The sequence below is a fragment of the Hylobates moloch genome, unplaced genomic scaffold (genome assembly GCF_009828535.3).
Source record: "Hylobates moloch isolate HMO894 unplaced genomic scaffold, HMol_V3 SCAFFOLD_2, whole genome shotgun sequence".
Classification (NCBI taxonomy): Eukaryota; Metazoa; Chordata; class Mammalia; order Primates; family Hylobatidae; genus Hylobates; species Hylobates moloch.
This window is the reverse complement of record NW_026652277.1, coordinates 155923862-155944824: the sequence shown is the minus strand read 5'-3', so window position 1 is coordinate 155944824 and position 20963 is coordinate 155923862. Positions and strand designations below refer to the sequence as shown.

Below are 20963 nucleotides of genomic sequence, written 5' to 3'. Positions count from 1 at the left end.
GATGCCTTTATCATTATATTGTTCTTTGGCTATGATCTGTTGTTGTTGTTTTTCCTTTCCTGGTTTTGGAAGAGGCCAGTGTTTCGATGTTGCATCCTATCTGGATGGGCCTGCTGAGTCTTTTTATTTTGGCTTCCAGATACTCTCAGTGAACACCCTTCACTCGTGCCGAACTTGGTGGTGTGTGCCTATTATTCAGGAATTATATTTTCAATCATTCTGACTCTCATTCAAAAACTGGTTCTTGTGAGGTTGTTAGTATCAACAACCTCGATCCCTGGCAGCCCTCTTCCTCCTGAAGACCCTCTGCTCCTTGTCTCCCCTTCCCCCCAGTTCCATCAGCAGGGGCAGTGGCTTGACACCTCCCCTCTCTTCCTTCACATGGCAAAGGGCTAACAAGCCTCTTACACACCAATCCTGCTTCTTGCTATTTTCAGAAACAACACTGTCTTTTGAAAAGTGAACCTGCAAATAATGAAAGAGCTCACAGGGCTCTCTTAAAATTCAATTAAAAACAGATGCTAATAAAATAAATAGAGTATACATACAAATGTGTTAAAGGAAAGTGTTCTTTCCATCTATATCAATCCATATTTAAAAAGTGACTTATATTGTAATGAGAGGTCAGCTGATTGGCTGCTGCTTTCTCTTTTGACAGTCACATAAAAATTTTCTACATGCTCAAAAATAATTTTCTCTTAATTTTCGCTCTTTAATACCACATGATACCATAAAAAGCACATGTATCTGCTAATATAAGTACTCTCCATGGGTGCTGATAATTAGCCTTTTTCTCCATCATTTCAGAACTCAGAAAATCATTCCTCTTTGTGGTTTGAATGTATACTCTTATCAGAACATACAAATCCAGTAGATATTCTTTTCAAGAAATGGAAGGGAAATTATTCCAAGCATATTAAAGTTCAGCTTTGAAATGATAGTGTTTCCAAAAGCCAAAGGCATATGCCAGGCATTCAAGAAGCCAAGTTTTCTGTTGGACACATTCTTGGGCGTGCTGGAAGGCACACATTACTCTGGGCTGCAATACAGATTGAAACGAGAAGGCTTTCCAATGATCATTTCAAAAGGCATTCTTCAGGGTTTTGAAGATGGGGAGGGGATTTAATCTATAAACATCTCTCTAAATCTCCTACTTGGTTTCTTAAAAACTATTTTTTTTAATCAAATGCTTTTCAATGAATCATAGGCAAATTAGACCGAGAAAGCAATACACCCGGGTAGAGCAGGGTAAGGGGAACCAGTACTGTTATTTACATGGTGAAGGCCTCAAGTGAAGCAAACCTAAGCATGCAGGGCTCTGAGACACACGGCATTACAACTAAGGATGGTGCACCACACAGCATGCTTCCCACAGATCAATTTCTTAGCGGAAATTCCCCACGGTAGTAATCAGAGAAGAATTCACTCCAGTGCTGGGGCTTAGTTCCACCCCAATATTTATCCCAGTTAGAGATAAAGCAGCTGTGAACAGGAGGCACAGACACAAGCAGTACTCACCTCCGCAATCTTCAGCACAGCACTCCCATTCAGATCAAATGTTGGCGTGTAGGTGATGCACAGTAAAACCTTTAATAAAGTGAGAGATGAAAGAAGAGACAAGGGGTTAACAGTATGGAAATTCACTGTTGTTTCATATGCAATTTGTGCAGTCCTGTTTTTATGATTCCTTTGCTATTTGCTTTACCTAATGTTTCCTTATATCCCACTCACTGCTTTCTCATTAGTGGCCACACATTGCCTAATAAAGTAGAGACCATCCTGCAAAAAACAAAGGCTGCTAATCTCTCCCCATGCAAAGGGCTTGCAAGACTGGCCAGAAACAGCATCTATCAACAGCTCCAGGAGGTGTGTCCAATAACAGCAAAAACCACAAAAGAGTTGTTTAGTAGCAGTCATTTTAAAAATGCCAGGCTTAATGCTAGGCACTTCACATGAATTATCTAGGTTGACCTTCTAAATAAGTGTTATTATTATTGCTCCCGTTTTACTGGTGAGAAAACCAAAACTCCATGATTAAATATGTTACCTAAGGTCATACAGGTAGCAAGTTGTTGAACTCAAGTAATGTACTCACACGCTAGGCAAAGCCATCTCCACCTCTTCTGGGACTCAAATGTCAGTGTCATTTTCTATTCCTATCCCCTTCCCAAATCCACATGGAATGAGAAATTCTTTTATGGCATTTTCCTCTTCCCTCTTGCAATTTCCTCCAGAATGCTGCATGGGGTTTACTTACTCCCCTTATTTTCCAAGATACATAGACAATGGGTCAATGACATTCGCAAGGTATTTAAGGACCACTAAAAACTTCACTTTCTACCTGTAGAGCCTTTAGGGAACAGATCAATAAAAGCCTGTGGCATTTTAAGAATTGCTTCTCAATTTGTAGGTAAGAGGCTACTCTCTCCCTCTTCACTTAGCTCTGACTTTTCTTGCTGCAGAAAACAGACACGAAGGTGGTGTCTGCTCCTTGATCTCAAACCCCACAGCCATGCCCTGCCTGCAGCTTAGCCTGCCAGGGGCAGTCTTCTGAGCATTTTTCTCATCTGTTCAATTCATGAAGGAGCATGGAAGCCTAGCAAATTTACTTAATACAGGAAACTGCAATTGTCAGATGTGACAAGAAATCTCTCCCCATCTCTCAGTCTTAGCTGTCAGCTAGGCCAGCCCTAGGAACAGTCGCTCCTTCAGAGAAAGCAAATATGTATGCAATTAAAGGGGAGAAAAAAGATTTTTTTTGCCATATTTAGTCACAAGGGGGGGGTATTAATTGCAGGTGTGCTCCTCAGTCTTTTGATTCTTAAAGGGACTTAATCCAAGAATCAACACCAGATAAAAATCAGCTCAGTTGGCTGGGCACAGTGGCTCACACCTGTAATCCCAGCACTTTGCAAAGCTGAGGTGGGCGGATCACTTGAGATCAGGAGTTCGAGACCAGCCTGGGCAACATGGCAAAACCCCATCTCTACTAAAAATACAAAAAAAAAAAAAAGAATTAGCCGGGCGTGGTGGTGGGTGCCTGTAATCCCAGCTATCCGAGAGGCTGAGGCAGGAGAATCGCTTGAACCCGGGAGGCGGAGGTTGCAGTGAGCCGAGATCACACTGTTGCACTCCAGCCTGGGTGACAGAGTGAGATTCCATTTAAAAAAAAAAAAAAAAAATTGTCTCAGTGCCATGGCGATTGAGAAAAAGGGACTGGGGAGCAACTGCCTCTTCGCCTCACGGCAAATAGCTTTCTTTTGTTTCATGACAATCTTTGGGAGTTGGGATTTGGTAGGCAGGGAGGGATGAAAGCGGAGGACAGCGGGGTCACCAGGACCTATCCTGGGCTTGGAGGGAGGCTACGTCTTCCAGGCCCCTGTAAGTACATAGTGGTGGTCCCATGGCTGAAAAGCCCTGTCCTTGGCTCCTCCTGTATTTGTTTTGCCAGGTGGCTTGATTGGATTCTTTCCAGTCTTAGACATCGCCCCCTCAGAGAGACATTCCTAGATCCCCCTCTCTAAAGTACTCAGTATCACATCTCCTTGTTTCATTTACTTCAGAGCAGACATCAGTCTCATAAATGACTTGTTTGCCTATTTGCAATCTTCTCATTAGACTGTACCATCTGTGGAGCCTCTGAAAGGCCCTCAGGACATTGTCACATGATGCTCTCTTACTTTGAGGTTTTTTATTTTTAGTGCCATGTTTCATGGAGGGGAGCGGGGAGTCTGAGGTGGTGGTGGCCAGCAGAGGCCACTTGGTCCATCTGGGCTCTTGATTTTTTAAGTATTGGCAATAAAGACTGGCACCACTTTACAATATGAAAATAATGATGGCAAATATTTGTCCGCACTGGTTAATTATTAACATTGCTTATAGGACTGACGATCGACTTTCTGCCTTCCGCGGCTCTATGTGTTCATGCAAGGTACACAAAGGTGGGTTTAGGAAGAAGCGTTTAAAACTTGACCCAGTTTTCTGTGAGCAAGAGCCGCTTTTCGGAGCAGCGGCTAGAAGCAGGAGCAGTTCCCATGGTGAGGTCTTCATGAGGGTGTTGAGTTAGCAGTATCGGTAATCAAGATTCTCAGGGGAATGCAGGAAGCTTGACTCCCTGTGTTTCAGGGAAGCCCAGCATATGTAGAGGGAGGCCTCCCTGCAACAGTCCACAGAAACTGAGGATACCTGCGCCCAGGCCCCCAGCCAATGCTGACCATGTTCACAAGATGTTGGAAGGAAGGCTTTCCACACCTAATGTCTGGCCACCAATAGTCAAAGACTCACTGACCTATATGGAAAAAAAACAAAAACAAAAACAACCCTGGAAACAACAGGAAATAATGAAAGGAAGGTAAAGCACATTAACAGAGCCAGTTCCTTAAGCTCATGCAGTTTGTTGCATGAAAAGCACAGCAGATTTTAATTACAGGGCTGATGGTGTCCATGCCCTCCTGGGACTCACAAGATGTATTAAGGGCAGAGCATCTAGCCAGGATGATGCAGCAGATAAAAATGACTTATTGAAACTGTTGATGCTCCCAATGCTTAGCATGTATTAATTCGCTGGATTAAAACACAGACTAGGGGTAGAAAATTTAGGGCAATAACAAATTGAAATCATCTGACTTCCATTGCATAATGAGAGGGCAACAAATTTAGATTAACATTCTGAGCACGCTGGCCCCATGGAAAACAGAAGCAGCTAAATATTGAGGGCAATTTTATTAAAAATATATCCTTCACAGGGTCATTAAAGCATATTGACTAAATTACCGTGGAACAGCAGGAGCTTGAGTTCATGGGCAGCGTCTTGCAATCTATACCAGCTTGCAGAAACTGCCTCCATAAATGAGCCACATGGAAAATAGGGAAAACAGCGGCAAAGCTTTCCATGAAAAGGGAAAAATCATTACAATGGCTAATAAAAGTCCCAGATAATTGTATAGCTACTATATGCAAGAAGCAATCCCTCAATTTAAAATGTGTACAGAAACCCTGGGTTTAGGGAAAAAAAATTAGAATTAGACTTGAAAGGAGAAAGCAAAGCTGATTTGTTGCAAGATTTGGGCACAAGTGACAACAATCTAGAAAGTGTGGTCACGTTGAGATGAGAGAGGGATGGATGTGTACAGATAATGATGACGAGTACAGAATCACAGACGTGCTCTTTAAAGAACATCCTGAATTAATCCTGTCCCAAGGACATGTCCTGGTCATGATCGGGGGTTTCTCTGTCAGGCACGCCCTGCCCCGCAACCACAATCAGGGCAGAGCAGAGGCTGTGATGTCAGGGCCACAAATGAGACATGATCATGCATGTGATTTGGTGTTTAATTGCTGTGTGACTTTGTCTATGCCCTCTAGCCCTTTACCTTTAAAATTCCGATCCCACCTCCCAAGGATAGTTACAGGAACAAATAAATTAAATGAATGTTTAAAGAAATAGTGCAGATGAGACAGACCTTTAAGCCTGTCTTCTCACAGAAGCTACACAAGTCTCATTTGACTTGTGTAGAGATAAAATCATCTCTAGTATAACCAGAAAGCATCTCCCATGAGACATTTCTGATATTTCCCATTATGCTCTGCTGAGAACCTATCTATCTTCTGCACTCTCCATCGTAAATGGTAACTTGTATAGGAGTTATGAGTTGAAGAGCTCATTTCTATCAAGGTTCCAACAGAGCCCTCTGCAGGACCATTTCCAGGGGATTCAGGGGTGAAGAAGTGATTCCTGAAGTGATGAGAGACCAGCTCCATGGCCATGCTACATGGTAGCTATTCCAACATAGATGATTAGGCTTATTTCAAGTAAAAAAAATTAGAAATATCAGATAATCCATATTGAAAACACAGAACCTTTGGGTTTTCTCTCCATGTCTTATCAATGCCACAAGTTCTCATTTTTCTGATCCAGTTCCACTTTCTTCCTTCTGTCCTCCCTTTTAGGCTACTATTCAATTCCAGTCATTATTCACTAAGGTTCTAACTGTTGTGGGATTACAAATATAAAGAAAGCACAGTCTTTGACATTAAAAAAACCTTCACCATCTATTGGAGAAATGAATGCCTGCAACTGTTCTTCAAGGCTGACTGTGATAAGTGCTTTTGCAATTGTGAGGTAAATAATAATTTGGAAGGCTAGAAGACACAATAACTTTGGAGAAGACAGACTTTGCAGACGAGAGGACATGTGAACAAAGCGCCAAGACTGGAGAGAAAAGGGAGGGAAAGATGCACCAACCAAAGGAAGTGTCATGAGCAAGGCATGGAAGCGTGAAAGCAGAGGCCAGGGATGATGTTGGAAAGACCAGCTGGAACTTTACTAGATGTCAATTTAAATGCCTTATGTTAAGTGTTTCATACATATTAGGGCTGGTCAGGCCAATAAATTACAGCTAAAAGGAGATAAACTAGGGCAAATTGGAAGTCAGAGAGATAAAATAGGCACTTAATAAGATCTAGATGATGTCGAAGACAGATCCTAGTTGTTCCAGTGGCAATGAACTGACTGTTGTGCATTTGGAAAAAAGATGCAGGGAGAGTGGAAGGCAATGGTCACCTGTGCTTGAAACCTGGGTACCATCCTATCACTGCCCTCCCACCAACCCCTACTGTCCTAGTGAACCTGGCTGAAATCTCTCATGCCCCACCACTCCCACATATTTTACAAAGCTTTATATTATATATTAATGAAGTAACATGCTTTGGAGAACAGAAATATAATTTGCTCAAATTGCATAATATACAATATTTAATGATACAGAATGGGCAGACAACTCAAAATGCTTATTCCTATAGCACTTATTTAGAACAGTTTAGATACACTACTTAAATCTGTATACTTACACACATACACACACACGCACACACCATTTGATTTCTCAGCTTCTTAGCAGTAAGGTCTACCTTTTGTGATGCCTGCCATGTTTACAGCAACTTGCTGGGCCCTGGGAGGTGCTAGGAGCAGCTGGGCCTTGGCCCATGCTCAGTATCTTCTATAAAATGTCCAGATGAATGGTCAGCCTCACAGTTTCAGTGGAACTGTGCATCTATGTGCCTACTCATTATTGTAAAATGTGTAGCCAATGTAGTAAAACAGCCCTGGTGGTATGGAAGAAAACTGTTCTGGGCATCTGAATGTCAGATCCAGGTGGACTGACTGGTGAAAGGCAGTTTTTGTAACCAAGTAAGGTAATACTGGAGTTTCAGGTGATCTAGTTAGGGAAATTATAATTTGGTAATCCTGAATGAGGGATTACCAAATTACACTAATCTGGCAGGACCTCGCTCTGGATGGGGAGAAAATCATCTCTAGTATAACCAGAAAGCATCTCCGATGAGACATTTCTGATATTTACCACTGTGCTCTGCTGAGAACCTATCTATCTTCTGCACTCTCCATCATAAATGGTAACTTGTATAGGATTTATGAGTTGAAGAGCTCATTTCTATCAAGGTTTCAACAGAGCCCTCTGCAGGACCATTTCCAGGGGATTCGGGGGTGAAGAAGTTATTCCTAAAGTGATGAGAGAGCAGCTCATGGCCACACTACATCTACCTGTGTGCTGGATTATTCAGGCTCCCATTCATTCACTCAACAAATATCTGCTGAGGTGTTGCTAGAGGCCACATCCAGTGTAGGTGTTGGACACGCAGTAGTGAACAAATAAGATAATCTCTTATCTTGCAGAGCTAACATCTGGTATGAAGATGGTCATAAAATAAAAAGTTACAATAAGCTATAATGAACATTCTGAATGGGAAAATGCAGTGCCCTCTGGGAAGGCATGTCAGGGTCTAACACATAATACACAAGGTGTAATGCTGTATTCATCCTTTTATGGAACTCTAAATTTCACGTTATAACACACATAATAAATTAAACCTAGGGGAAAGAAAAGGGTACCATCAAAATGTGAGCTGATTTGGGGGAGTCAGTCTACCTCCATGCCATATGGTGGGCATGTGGGCATATTGAATGAACAAGAAATTATTTTTCCTTTTTCTTAAACTGTTAAAAATTATCTTAATTAACACACAACTCCTTCTTGGGGGGAACTGTGGTTTCATTTTTCAAAATATCAGATGTTATTTGTAAATCAAACCAAACAAAATAAGCTAGTTAGGGCTCCAAAAGGTACAGCCCACAGAAGGCCTTGCATTTTTCTCTCTTGGTGTATGGTGAAAACCTTAATGCCAGGCGCATTTCAAAGCCCGACTCTGGTGCTGGCTGAGAATTTAGCTTTGTTGCTTAACACACATTTCCTTCTGGCCTCTCATGTAGATTGGCTTTAAACTTCATAAAGTTAAAAATCATTACATAATTCCTTCTCTTTAGAAACACTCCAGTTCTTTTTTTACTCTGTCAAATTCGGCAGCAAGAACACAAAATTCAGTGACAAGCACAGGAATACTGAGACACCAAACGCCCTTCTATGGGGTGAAGGGTGTGCCGCCTTCTGCATGTGCAGCCAAACGGAGTGTTCATTGCTGAAAGTGTACCTCGACCATGAAATGTAAACAGAGATTTTTTTCCCTCATGGTTCAGGCACAAACAACAAAGCAGACTTAGTCTTCTGAAGTTCGCAAAATGGCAGAATGTTTATCTTTGGAGTGAGGGAGGGATGGAGTCACAGAGTAAACAAGGAATTTTCAGAGGACATTTCCTTATTTCAATTTAAATTATGGATGTCACAGAGTGGTATAATAGACAGTGGAGACTCAGAATGGGGGAGGGAGGAGGATGAGGGATAAAAAACTATATATGAGGTACAAGGTACACTCCCCAAGCGACATGTTCACTAAATCTCATACTTTACCATTACACAATTTGTCCATGCAACCAAAAGCCACTTGTACCCCTAGAGCTATTGAAATTTAAAAAAAAAATAAAATGTTGATGACAAAGACAAACCTTTTTTCTTACTTTGATCAAGGTTTTTCAATCTCAGCACTATTCGCATGTTAGAGAAAATAATTCCTTTTGTTGGCAGGACTGTCCTGCTCATTGTAGGATATTTACCAGCATCCTTGGCTTCTACCCAGTAGATGGCAGTGGCAATACCCCCATTCCCCCAGCTCCTCCTTCCCACTGCCAGTTGTGACAAGCGAAGATGTCTCCAGGAATTGCTAAATGTCCCCTGAGGACAAAATTGCTCCCACCTGAGAACTACTGTTTCATTCATTTCTATCCCACATGCCTTGTAGACATAACTCAGAACTTCTACCAACAAGCTTGTCCAACCCTGCGGCCCATGGGGCACATGTAGCCAAGGACAGCTTTGAATGTGGCCCAACACAAATTCATAAACTTTCTTAAAATATTATGAGTTTTTTTTGCAATTTTTTTTTTTAAGCTCATCAGCTATCAGTAGTGTTAGTGTATTTTATGTGTGGCCTGAGACAATTCTTCTTCCGATGTGGCTCAGGGAAGCTAAAAGATTGGAAGCCCCTGCTCTACAACACTGTTCCAATTCCAAAAGGCTGAGAGCCAGAATCTAGGACTTCCAGAGAAGAACTAGGATGAGCCACTGATCCTTCCCTTTGCTTCAGAGACTGGATTAGAGGTCACAACAAGTAGCTGGGCTACAACCTCAATCTTTATTTTTGACTCTAAGAAAATGCATCGTTATTTTATTTCATAAAACATCTACCACTATTAGCAGGTTATCAACCAAATCACTTTCTGGCTCAACTTGCCAAATTTCTGGCAAACAGCTATTCTGAGAGATTTTTTAGTCTACATATTTTGCTAGAGCTCCTAAATACTCAAGGTGGAAAATCTTTCAAATTCCTCATTGGTTATTGGTCATGTCACGGGTTCTTTTCTGGCCTTTATTGATTGCCACTAGGAATAAGTTATTGATATTCATCAGATATGCCCTTAGCACTGAATTCTAGGAAATACTGTAACAGTGAGAGTCACAGAAAAAATATGTAAATATTAGTTATAATTAATTTAGCTAATTCACTCGAACAAATAATCTGTTCATTATTTATATTTTCTTCTCCATTCTAAACTTTCTCCCCTGGCCAAGTCTTATAACTGTCATCTCTAACTAGAGGACTCACAAATCTATTTCTAGAGTCAACATTTTCCCAAGGTTGTAATCCTTAATTTCAGTTTCTAAACATCACAAATAAATATTGACATATTAGACCAAATAATTTCTTTTGAGCAATTCCATGAAAATCACATCAACTTCACTAAGGCTCTAATATGGTAAACAGCTAAACATTTCTCGTTCTAAAATTCTTAATTACCCCTGTAGATATCCCCAACAAGAAACAATCTATTTCCCTACCTTTTAAATATGAGGTATGGAGTGACCATTAGCTTGAAATGACCAATGGGACATCAGCAAGCAAACAAACCAAACCCCCAAAACACTTAGGGCCTCTGAGTTCCTCAATTTTCCCTGACACTGCCACTATGTAGATAACCTGCCATGCTAGAAAATGAAAGACCTTATAGAAAGAGGTACCAGTCTTCCCACTTGGACCTAATGCAACAATTGTAAGTCAGCCATCCCCAGCCAAGCCACCAACTCACCGAAGATGTATGAGCAAGCACAGCTGGGATCAGCAAAAGAACAGGACAGCTGAGCCCAGCCTGAAATACCTACTGTATTTTGGGGTGGTTTCCAATACATGAGACATAGTCTCAACCATATTTATTTTAGAATATGAACTTGCTTTACTATTTCAAGTGAATTCTAGGAGATTCAGCTGTGTTTATATGGCAAGGCAATTTAGTTGGCCAAGATGAGATCTACTAATTCCAACCCTTATGAAGAACAAACTGGATTGGTCAGTTATGTGTTGATTACTGCTGGATGATAACATGTGATTAAGATGGGAAAAAGAAAAGGAAATTACTGTGGAAGGGCTGAGTCGATGTCCTTCCAGCAAGTGTATTAGACGTGAAGACCAGCAAGAGTATTAGAACTTGCACCCAAAAGTTGAGTGGAAAAGACTTATTTTTTTGTTCCATTGTACAAGTAGTTCATGTTTTAGAAATAGACTCTAGCCTAAAATTTCAGTAGAGTGCAGGATGCATTTTCTCATAGAAATAAAGATATAAATTACAGATAGTTGCTTAGGGCAGCCTACAGATTTCTCTTTCATGCAGAACATACAGGAAGTATTCTGTATTGGCAATAAATAAAATGGAAATAACAGAAAAATAAAAATAAATACAATTCTTAATTATGCTAACATTAAAAATGTACTTAAAGGACTATATAGATATAGATATATAGAGAGAACCATGTAGAAAATGCTTATGATTTAAAGTATAAAGCAAGAAACAGGTTGGCTGTGGTGGCTCACATCTATAATCCTAGCACTTCGGGAGGCCAAGGCAGATAGATTGTTTGAACGCAGGAGTTCGAGACCAGCCTGGGAAACATGGCAAAACCTTGTCTATACAAAAAAAAATACAAAAATTGGTTGAGCATAGTGGCGCACCCAGGAGGCTGAGGTGGGAGGATCACCTGAGTGATCTGTGAGCTGTGATTGTGTGATTGTGTGCAGTGAGCTGTGATTGTGTGATTGCATCACTGAGCTCTAGCCTGGGTGACAGTGAAACCCTGCAGAAAAAAAGAAAAGGAATAGAAAAGAGAAGAGAAAAGAAAAAAAAATCCTATACACACAATGAATATAACTATAAACACATAAGTAGATATGATGAGAAATCAGTATACAAGAATCAGTCAACATGAGGGGATTTACAATTAACTTTTTCTCTTTTGGAATGCCCATAATGTTAAACTACTAGCATTTCTTTAAATTCATCTTTTAAAATGTTATACACACACACACACATATGTCAAAATTTAAATACAAATATTGAGACCTGATAATATGAACTCAGTCTCTATCTCTTAAATTAGCCCCTTAAGACCATCACTCAACCAGAAACTCTGGCTGTGAGTCCTGCAGGCAACTTGGGCTTTCCCTTCCCCACCTACTCACTGCCCACGTCACTGCCAGTCACCAGCTGCTCCTTATTCTGCAAACCAGGTCAGTGCACTCAGCCACACCTTTCTGCATTCAGCACAGGTGGCACCTTCCTACTGCTACCTACCTGGATTGTCCTGGTACCTCTGGCTCAGCCTCTTCCAGTAAGATATTTCACGATGCCAATGACTTGGTTCTGCTGATTCCCGAATCATCCTGCAAACCCATCCTCCCTCTCGTCACCTTCCATGTTTAACACCCAGCTCTGGCTGGATCACTTGCCTGCTTACAGAGAGCAGGCCCTCTAGAACCTCTTCAACTTCCCTTTCAGGCTCATCGTCCACTATCCCTCACTAATACCAGTTTCCATCCCCAGGACTTTTTTTCTCTACCAAGAATGCCCTCTCTCCCAACCTAATTATCTGAATCCCACCTACCTTTCAAAGTCCAACTCAAACAGTGTCTGCTCCTTAAAAGGATGTTCTGCCCTGCTAAACATGCTTCTTCCTCCTGAATGTGCCTCCTGAACTTTTCTTCTGATTAAACATACACAGCTACCTTGAATTGTGGTAACTGGCTGCCTCTTTATTGCTTTCCTACTGAATTATAAACCGTTGCCTTTGAATATTTTGGTTTTAATCCTATATAGTTTTATGCACTGTTGGCAACAAAAATATATTTGCTTAATAAACCAATAAAAAATAAGGTCTAAAAAAGCAACAAATTTAAAAGTTCCATGACTTATTTTTTCAAGTTTAATCTGTAACAAGCAGATTTTGACTTAATCTCACAGCTGTGTTTTTAAGAAGTCAAATTTCATTGGTATGCTCCAGATAACACCCTCACTCCTTCCTTTTCTCTTTCCCTCTCAGACTCTCTGCAGAATGAGGGCCTCATCTCAAATAGTCTCTGCCCGTATAAACACAGAACTTTTGATAGTTTTATTGTTGATACTTACAGACCTGACCAAGCAAGCCCCTCAAGATAGGGTTGTTAAAGGGCTAGAGCCAACCTGATTCTCTACATCTGAAACAATAATTACAGAGCTCTTCTGGAATAATCAAATCATAGAACTCTACCTCGTAGGATGGAACAGAAACATTGGCTCAGCTAAAGAGCGGGTGTTTTCCTTAGATTGTGGAATCATGGCTGATGGTTAGGACCTTAAATATATCGAGGTGGCTAATTGATGTACAATAATTTACAAAATTATTCTTCTACGCTACAGAGCTACAATTCAATTTACAGTAGTAAATATGAGGGCCTTCTTAAGGAATCAGAAATATGAGGATATGCACAATATTATTCACATTTTACAGATCAGAAAATTGAGGCACAGATTAAGTAACTTCCCAAGGCTACCAGGCATTCTAGCTCCAGAAGCTGCGCTCTTACCATTCTGCAACAAGACATTTCGAAAAAAAGCAAAGTAAAAAGAAGTCAAAAGGCAACAGCGTTCATTGATTATTCCGCAGAACAGTCACACCATGCCATTCTCACACCCTTGCAGACACACTTGACCATGAAAGGTTCCTCAGTGAAAGGTTCCTCATTATCTTCAGAAGCCATATTATTCGCATTGACCTTGCAGTTAACTCAGACCCCTAGGTCTGGAATGCTGTCTTCTCTACCTATCCAAAACTATACATCCACAGACCATATAAACTCTCAGCCCTGCTGCAAAGCCTTTCCAGAAAAATAAAAATGGTTGAAAAGGCAATTCTGCTACCAATGACTGTTTAAGCCCAGCCAAGTAACTGAACCATTCCAACTTCAATTTACTTATGAAAAGAATTTGATGATGTAGGAGGTTATTTCAATTATAAAATACAAACCCATGTTGATCTTTCTCAATCTTGAACTCATAGATTATTATCTATTATCTCAATTTAGTTTGTTATTTATCCTAGTGGGCCATTAAAACTACCACATGTGTTTCTGTCTCTCCATTAGTCAATAACTAAACTAATGAGCAATTAGTAAGCCATGTGCCAGATGCTCTGCTAGGCACCAGAGGGATAAAAACAATACTTATAGTATATCACTAATTTTCGCTTAGTAACTAGTGAAATTTTCAAGTCGTGCCTGAGTCAAGAGTTTAGGAGACATTACAATGTGTAATGGAAACTAAGGAAAGTGAAACTTTGGATAAGTGGGGACTAGCGTATTTATATATTTAATTGATTTCTGACTCTATCACTGGCCTCTAAACACAGATTGTGTTTTTCTTTGGTTTTTTTTTTTTTTTTTTGAGACAGAGTCTTGCTCTGTCGCCCAGGCTGGAGTGCAGTGGTGCAATCCCGGCTCACTGCAAGCTCCGCCTCCCGGGTTCATGCCATTCTCCTGCCTCAGCCTCTCCGAGTAGCTGGGACTACAGGCGCCCGCCACCATGCCTGGCTAATTTTTTGTATTTTTAGTAGAGACGGGGTTTCACCGTGGTCTCGATCTCCTGACCTCGTGATCCGCCCGCCTCGGCCTCCCAAAGTGCTAGGATTACAAGCGTGAGCCACCGTTTTCTTCACTATGGGATCTTCTGTGCCCAGCACAGTGCCTGACACATAGAAAACAATCACATATTTGCTGAATAAGTGATTAAAAAATCAGAGAACCTTCCCATTCTATTTGGAACTACAGAACACCCAGAGTAAGTGATGAGGGCCTCTGCATTTATATGCACTTAAATTAAGATTATGTGAGAAAAGTTTAAAGACACTTAGTAGAGTGATTCTCAAATATAGTTAACACTTGGAAATGGTGGTGCTTTAAAAAGATATTAATAGATAATATGAAAATCTCCATCTCAAAAATAATGCATAAACTATTTAAAGGAAAATCACATCTCTAGGCTTTCAATGTTTGTTCATTACTTTTTCATATATTTTTACCATCTGCCGAAGGCAGTCATATCAAAGGGTAAAGAAAGACGGGAGGAAAACTTAGTAAGAATTATATTAGTCTGTTTGCAAAGTAGAAAAAGATTCTCATCACTCAACCTTATGAGCAGGAAGAGGGAAGGCTGTTTGAGAACCATTTACTTAGCAGAACCACATATTTTAGACACTTCCCTGCATTAACTGCACAAACAATATGTTTGCAAACTTGTTAGATCAACCTCCAACAACGACACATTCAGGAGTTAAATATTTTTCATCAAACATTGGATTTTTCCTTGACACTAGAGATTGCTACAAATCTTCTGAAGTGTCTCAGTGGCTTCAGGCTAAGAAGAGATTTCTCCGTGTTATAAGCAGCAAGACAAATTAGCCATTTCACTCTCAAACTTCACTACTGATCACATTCTTTCCAAAAGGAACTCTAGAAGACCAAAGGCCCCGAGTTAAGAACATCAAAACTAACCATCTGAAGAAACTTCCCAAGTGTAAGACCGCCATTAAAACATTACCGAGAGGGGACTCAAACGTAGTCTTTCTTCCTTTGTCGTGTTTCTTGCTCCCAGACCAAGGCACTGACGGCAGTACTGATACATAATTTAAAAGCACACTCCCTTCCACTTTGTAATACCAGAACTCTAATTGGACACCCTGAAGCTTAGGACTACCAACCATACAAATAGTAAACTCTTTGCCCACGATTCACTCATCTGTGTATTTTCTATAGATGTTTACTAGGCTTTTGTTATATAAAAATACCCCCGCCAGGCGCGGTGGCTCACGCCTATAATCCCAGCACTTTGGGAGGTGGGTGGATCACCTGAGGTCGGGAGTTCAAGACCAGCCTGACCAGCATGGTGGAACCCCCCCATCTCTACTAAAAACACAAAAAATTAGCCGGGCTTGGTGGCATATGCCTGTAATCCCAGCTACTTGGGAGGTTGAGGCAGGAGAATTGCTTGAACCCGGAAGGTGGAGGTTGCGGTGAGCTGAGATTGCACCATTGCACTCCAGCCTGGGCAACAAGAGCAAAACTCTGTCCCCCCCAAAAACAAACAAACAAAAAACCAATGGTAAATTACACTCTCTTTCCCTTTCCCCAACTCTCTCTCCCTCTCTTTCACACACACACACACACACACACACACACACACACACACACCAGACCGATTAGCTAACTTAGTGGAAAAGACACTTAGATTCCTTCTTCGTATGTGAATTTAGCTCACAGGACTAGTGAGGGAATATCATTATCATGGGAGGACACAGAAAACACACAGGACTCCGAGCCACTCTTAGTTTTACCCCTCCTTAGCCTGTGACTTGGCTTTTCTGCTCCATCATCTATACAAGAAGAATAGCAGTGACTAGCACCCACAAGCCTCTCAGGATAGACTTGGCAGGCAAGGTAACCCACCACTTAAGAGCACAGGTTTAACCTCAGGCTGAATACTGCCCTGGTCATTTCATTAGCTGTGTGACCTTAGTATCAATGTGTCTGGTGCATAAAAAATGTTAAATGATCAGCCCTTGTCATTTCTCCTTTAAAAACTGTAAAGCACTCTATCAATATTCACTTCTATTATCTAAAAATGCACACAAAAAAGACACCCAGTAATAGAATATTCATCAAATGCTCTCTCACTGTCCAGCATCATCTCCTTCCTTATCGCCAAAGCCAGCCTGCCCTCCCCAGATAGGATGCCCACATCTCCCACATGCTTACAGAGGCGAACGGCCACCCATAATTCCATTCGGCAGCCTTTGAAGACTCAGCCAGCTGTATCAGTTAATAACCTCACTAAAGGTTATCCATCAGAAAGAAGGGAAACAAGTCCTAACTACTCTTGTCAGAGAAGTCATTAGATCCGTACACGGCTCCTACACAGGCTTCCTGGCATTTATGGAAATAGCACACACCATAGGAAAATGTTGCCAAAGCAGACAAGTATTTAACCTAAATATTCAATAGTCTACTAATCCATTTCAAAGGTAATCTATCTTCAGAGCCTCTTTCTGATTCTCTATAGTTCTGTAAAATTTTTCTTTGGGTTCCATAGCCATTTCAATAAATCAAACTTGCCTTTTCTCCCCTTCCTGTTAAATAGTAAAACCATGTAGAATCGTTCCTAGACTAAGTGATTTAACCTCATTCCTATTTGTCGGAAGCAGGCTTCACTGATTTTTTTTAACCCTCTGATTGAAAGTCTTCTTTCTACGTGAGAATACTATCCTTGGAATATTGGATTTCATTATTGGCCAGTTTCTGTTTAATCTTGGAGAAATCTCTACAAAAGGAAACTATATTATTTTCTTTCCAGAAATTTAATACAATTGTTCCATACTCTTTAGAGTGTGACACCGTTCAATTTCTCATGTTTATAAGCACTAACAGATACCAATATGTGAATAAAATGCATGATCTAACTTCTAAAAAATAACACCTAGGATCTGTTATAACAATGTGCTATAATGTGGTCGGACAGACAAATAAAAACTGCATGGTGTGGCCTTATCCCTCCTGTATAGTATATCCAGACCAACATTTGAAGATGTCCACCATATCTTGTTTTAAAAGGTTTTCTGTGCCTACAAAATACTTATATAAAATGACTGGAAGATTTTTATAGGAAATTTCTTAAATAATTTATCATCAGAATGAGTCATGTAGAAGCGCCAAGACTAAATTAACATACCCTTTAGATGTAATGGAAATCCATTCTTTTCTCTGGGGACTCATCTAATTCTCTCTTCTATAATTTTTGGGAAAATACAGTAAAAGCATTTAATACAGTAATGGTATTAGCAAAACAAGGACTTATTTAAGAGGTTTTACTTGGATCATTACAAGTATTACAGAATTACAAGATAAAGGGTGTGGGCTTCTGGAGATTACTAAAAAGTTGATATAGAAATTCCTTGTTCAGAGATAAGAGGGATAAAACTTATTATTCTAAGCCAGAAAGTCTACACTGTGAACCAATCTCTATATCGAAACAAGTATTTTCAATCTCAGAAATAGGGAATGATCATGCAGCCCTCACTTGTGACCTATCAAAGTCAGGTTACCATCAAGTTTTATTTGATGTTAATAACAACATTACCCAAAGTATAGTTATCTTGTCATTAATTTTCTAGCAGCTTGGCCAAAATGTTTATCAAAAAGTATACTTCAAAAAATTAACTTCAGGCTAGGTTTGTTGTGAACTGAAATATTTTTCCCCAATCCTAATATTTAAATAGTTAAAAATAATGGTATATTTCCTATCATCTCCCCATCACCCCTCCCTTCTAGGCACCCCAGTCTCCAGCAATCATCATCTTACTCTCTACTTCCGTGAGATCAACTTTTTTCGATTCCACATATGAGTGAAATCATGGTATTTGTCTTTCTGTGCCTGGTTTATTTTATTTAACATAATATCTTTTGGGTTCATCCGCAGTTATAGTTAAGTTGGAGGAATAAATTTCGGGACCTCTATTATATAGCAAGATGATTATATTTAGTGACAATATATTTTTTTTGAGACAGGGTCTTACTCTGCCGGCTACAGAGCAGTGGTATGATCTCGGCTCACTGCAACATCTGCCTCCTAGGCTCAAGCAGTTCTCCAGCTTCAGAAACCCAAGCAGCTGGCATTACAGGCACACACCACCATGGCCTGCTAATTTTTTTTTTTTTTTTTTTTTTTGAGATGGAGTCTCGCTCTGTCGCCCAGGCTGGAGTGCAGTGGCATGATCTTAGCTCACTGCAAGCTCCGCCTCCCGGGTTCATGCCATTCTCCTGCCTCAGCCTCCTGAGTAGCTGGGACCACAGGCACCTGCCACCATGCCCTGCTAATTATTTGTATTTTTAGTAGAGACGGGGTTTCACCGTGTTAGCCAGGATGGTCCCAATCTCCTGACCTCGTGAGCCCCCCACCTTGGCCTCCCAAAGTGCTGGGATTACAGGTGTGAGGCATTTTTTAAATTATACTTTAAGTTGTAGGGTACACGTACACAACGTGAAGATTTCTTACGTAGGTATACATGTGCCATGTTGGTTTGCTGCACCCATCAACTCGTCATTTACATTAGGTATTTCTCCTAACGCTATCCCTCCCTACAACAGGCCCTGGTGTGTGATGTTCCCCTTCCTGTGTCCAAGTGTTCTCATTGTTCATTTCCTACCTATGAGTGAGAACATGCGGTGTTTGGTTTTCTGTCCTTGTGATAGTTTGCTGAGAATGATGGTTTTTCAGTTTCATCCATGTCCCTGCAAAGGACATGAACTCATCCTTTTTTATGGCTGCATAGATTTCCATGGTGTATATGTGCCATATTTTCTTAATCCAGTCTATCGTTGATGGACATAAGGGTTGGTTTCAAGTCTTTGCTATTGTGAATAGTGCTGCAATAAACATATGTGTGCATGTGTCTTTATAGTAGCATGATTTATAATCCTTTGGGTATATGCCCAGTAATGGGATAATGGGATAGCTGGGTCAAATGGTATTTCTAATTCTAGGTCCTTGGGGAATTGCCACACTGTCTTCCACAATGGTTGAACTAATTTACACTCCCACCAACAGTGTAAAAGCATTCCTACTTCTCTACATTAATTTTTGTATTTTTTTGTAGAGATGTGGTTTCACCATGTTGCCCAGGCTGGTCTCAAACTTCTGGGCTCAAGCCATCCCCCTGCCTTGGCCTCCCAAAGTGCTGGGATTACAGGCATGAGTCAAATGCCCAGCTGACAACATATTCTTGAAAAATGTAAACAGTGGCTGTTATGTGCTGTCACCACAAAAGTGATAACTACGTGACGTAATGCATTTGTTAATTTGCTAGATTTAAGCATTCCACAATGTAAATAGACTTCAAAATCATGTTGTACATGGTAAAGCATACTACGTTATCTGTCAATTAAAAAAATAATAGCATGTAACAAAGGCCCTTATCTTTTTAAGCATTTTGGAAATCTCATTGTAAAGACTGACAAATTTATTGTTTTTCTTTTTTCTGACAGTGTCTGGCTTTCTTCCCAGACATTAACTAAATGTATCAAGGTTTATAATGGTGTCATTGGAGAGTCCATTAAGACAGGCTTTCCATGATTTCTGGTGGAGTTAACCTGTGGAGTTCTGGTGGAGTCAACTCCTATCTTCAGCAAGGCTAGCAGAAGGCACTGCTGGGCTGGATGGAATCAGAAAGCAAGTAAAAGTTTTCAAAACAGGTGCTACTGTTGACATAACCATTAAACATTCTGCTTGTGCATAGCTCCTAAAAGAATGGGTACTTCCTCATTTTAATTTTTAATACAAATTTCTGTATTCCACAAAAAACTATTCCTGGGAGAATTTCCAGAATAATATGTAATCTGACTTGCGTCTCTTAGTATGACACCAAAGCTCACTCTCCAGTATTTGGAGACCTAATAGCAGAAGAAAGATTCACAGGTTGCACTTTGAAGTTACAAAAGTGATTAGCATGGCAGTTGGTCTTGCCTCTTTTTCAAGAGTGGCACAGATATGGTGGAGAAGTAAAACAACGCTAGAAGGGGTCACTCTGTGGTTCCTAAGAATGCACAGCTGCCAAACTTAAAGGATAAGGCAAAACTGTACATTCCAGAATCCAAGAGAGTTAAAGATGAATGAAATCCTAAAGATCAGCTAGCTCAGGCATCATCAATGTTCATTGTGTTTAAGAATCAGTTGGGATGCTAGTGAAGGCTGCACATTCCTACTCCCATCCACCGAGATTCTGAATCAGCAGCAGGAGGCGGTAGTGGTACAAGTAGTGATATATAACATTTCTAAAGCACTAGCTTTGTGCCAGATACTGTGCTATGTTCTTTACAAATGTCACTTACTTAATTCTGAAAACAATCCTATTGGGTGGGTACTACTATTGCCCCCATTTTACACACAAGGAAATCAAGGTAGAGTGACTGAGGCATCTGTCCAAGGACATTCTGTTAGGAAGTGGGAGAATAAGAATTGAAACCCAGACAGGCTGGCTTCAGAGTTTGAGCTCTTAATCATCACCTGAACTACCCACCAACAGGGTTAGGGTGAGGCCGAGGACATCAAGAGAATATCATGACTGCAGTCAGTCTTTTCTGAATGG

The 20963-nt window shown here is 40.5% G+C and overlaps 2 protein-coding genes across 2 annotated transcripts in view; one reads left to right on the top strand and one right to left on the bottom strand.

Annotated features, from left to right (window-relative positions):
- The window catches only part of ARFGEF3 (ARFGEF family member 3), a 186519-nt gene that overhangs the window by 116060 nt on the left and 49496 nt on the right, over window positions 1-20963 (bottom strand). Inside the window, exon 5 of the mRNA XM_032160177.2 lies at window positions 1519-1587. Within this exon, the coding sequence (XP_032016068.1) occupies window positions 1519-1587 (69 nt within the window). The remainder of the gene's footprint in view (window positions 1-1518; window positions 1588-20963) is intronic.
- PBOV1 (prostate and breast cancer overexpressed 1) lies at window positions 13004-13689 on the top strand. The gene is given in 3 exon segments (XM_032160190.2): window positions 13004-13386; window positions 13389-13567; window positions 13569-13689. Coding segments are annotated over 3 exon segments (405 nt in total). The 5' UTR covers window positions 13004-13220; the 3' UTR covers window positions 13629-13689.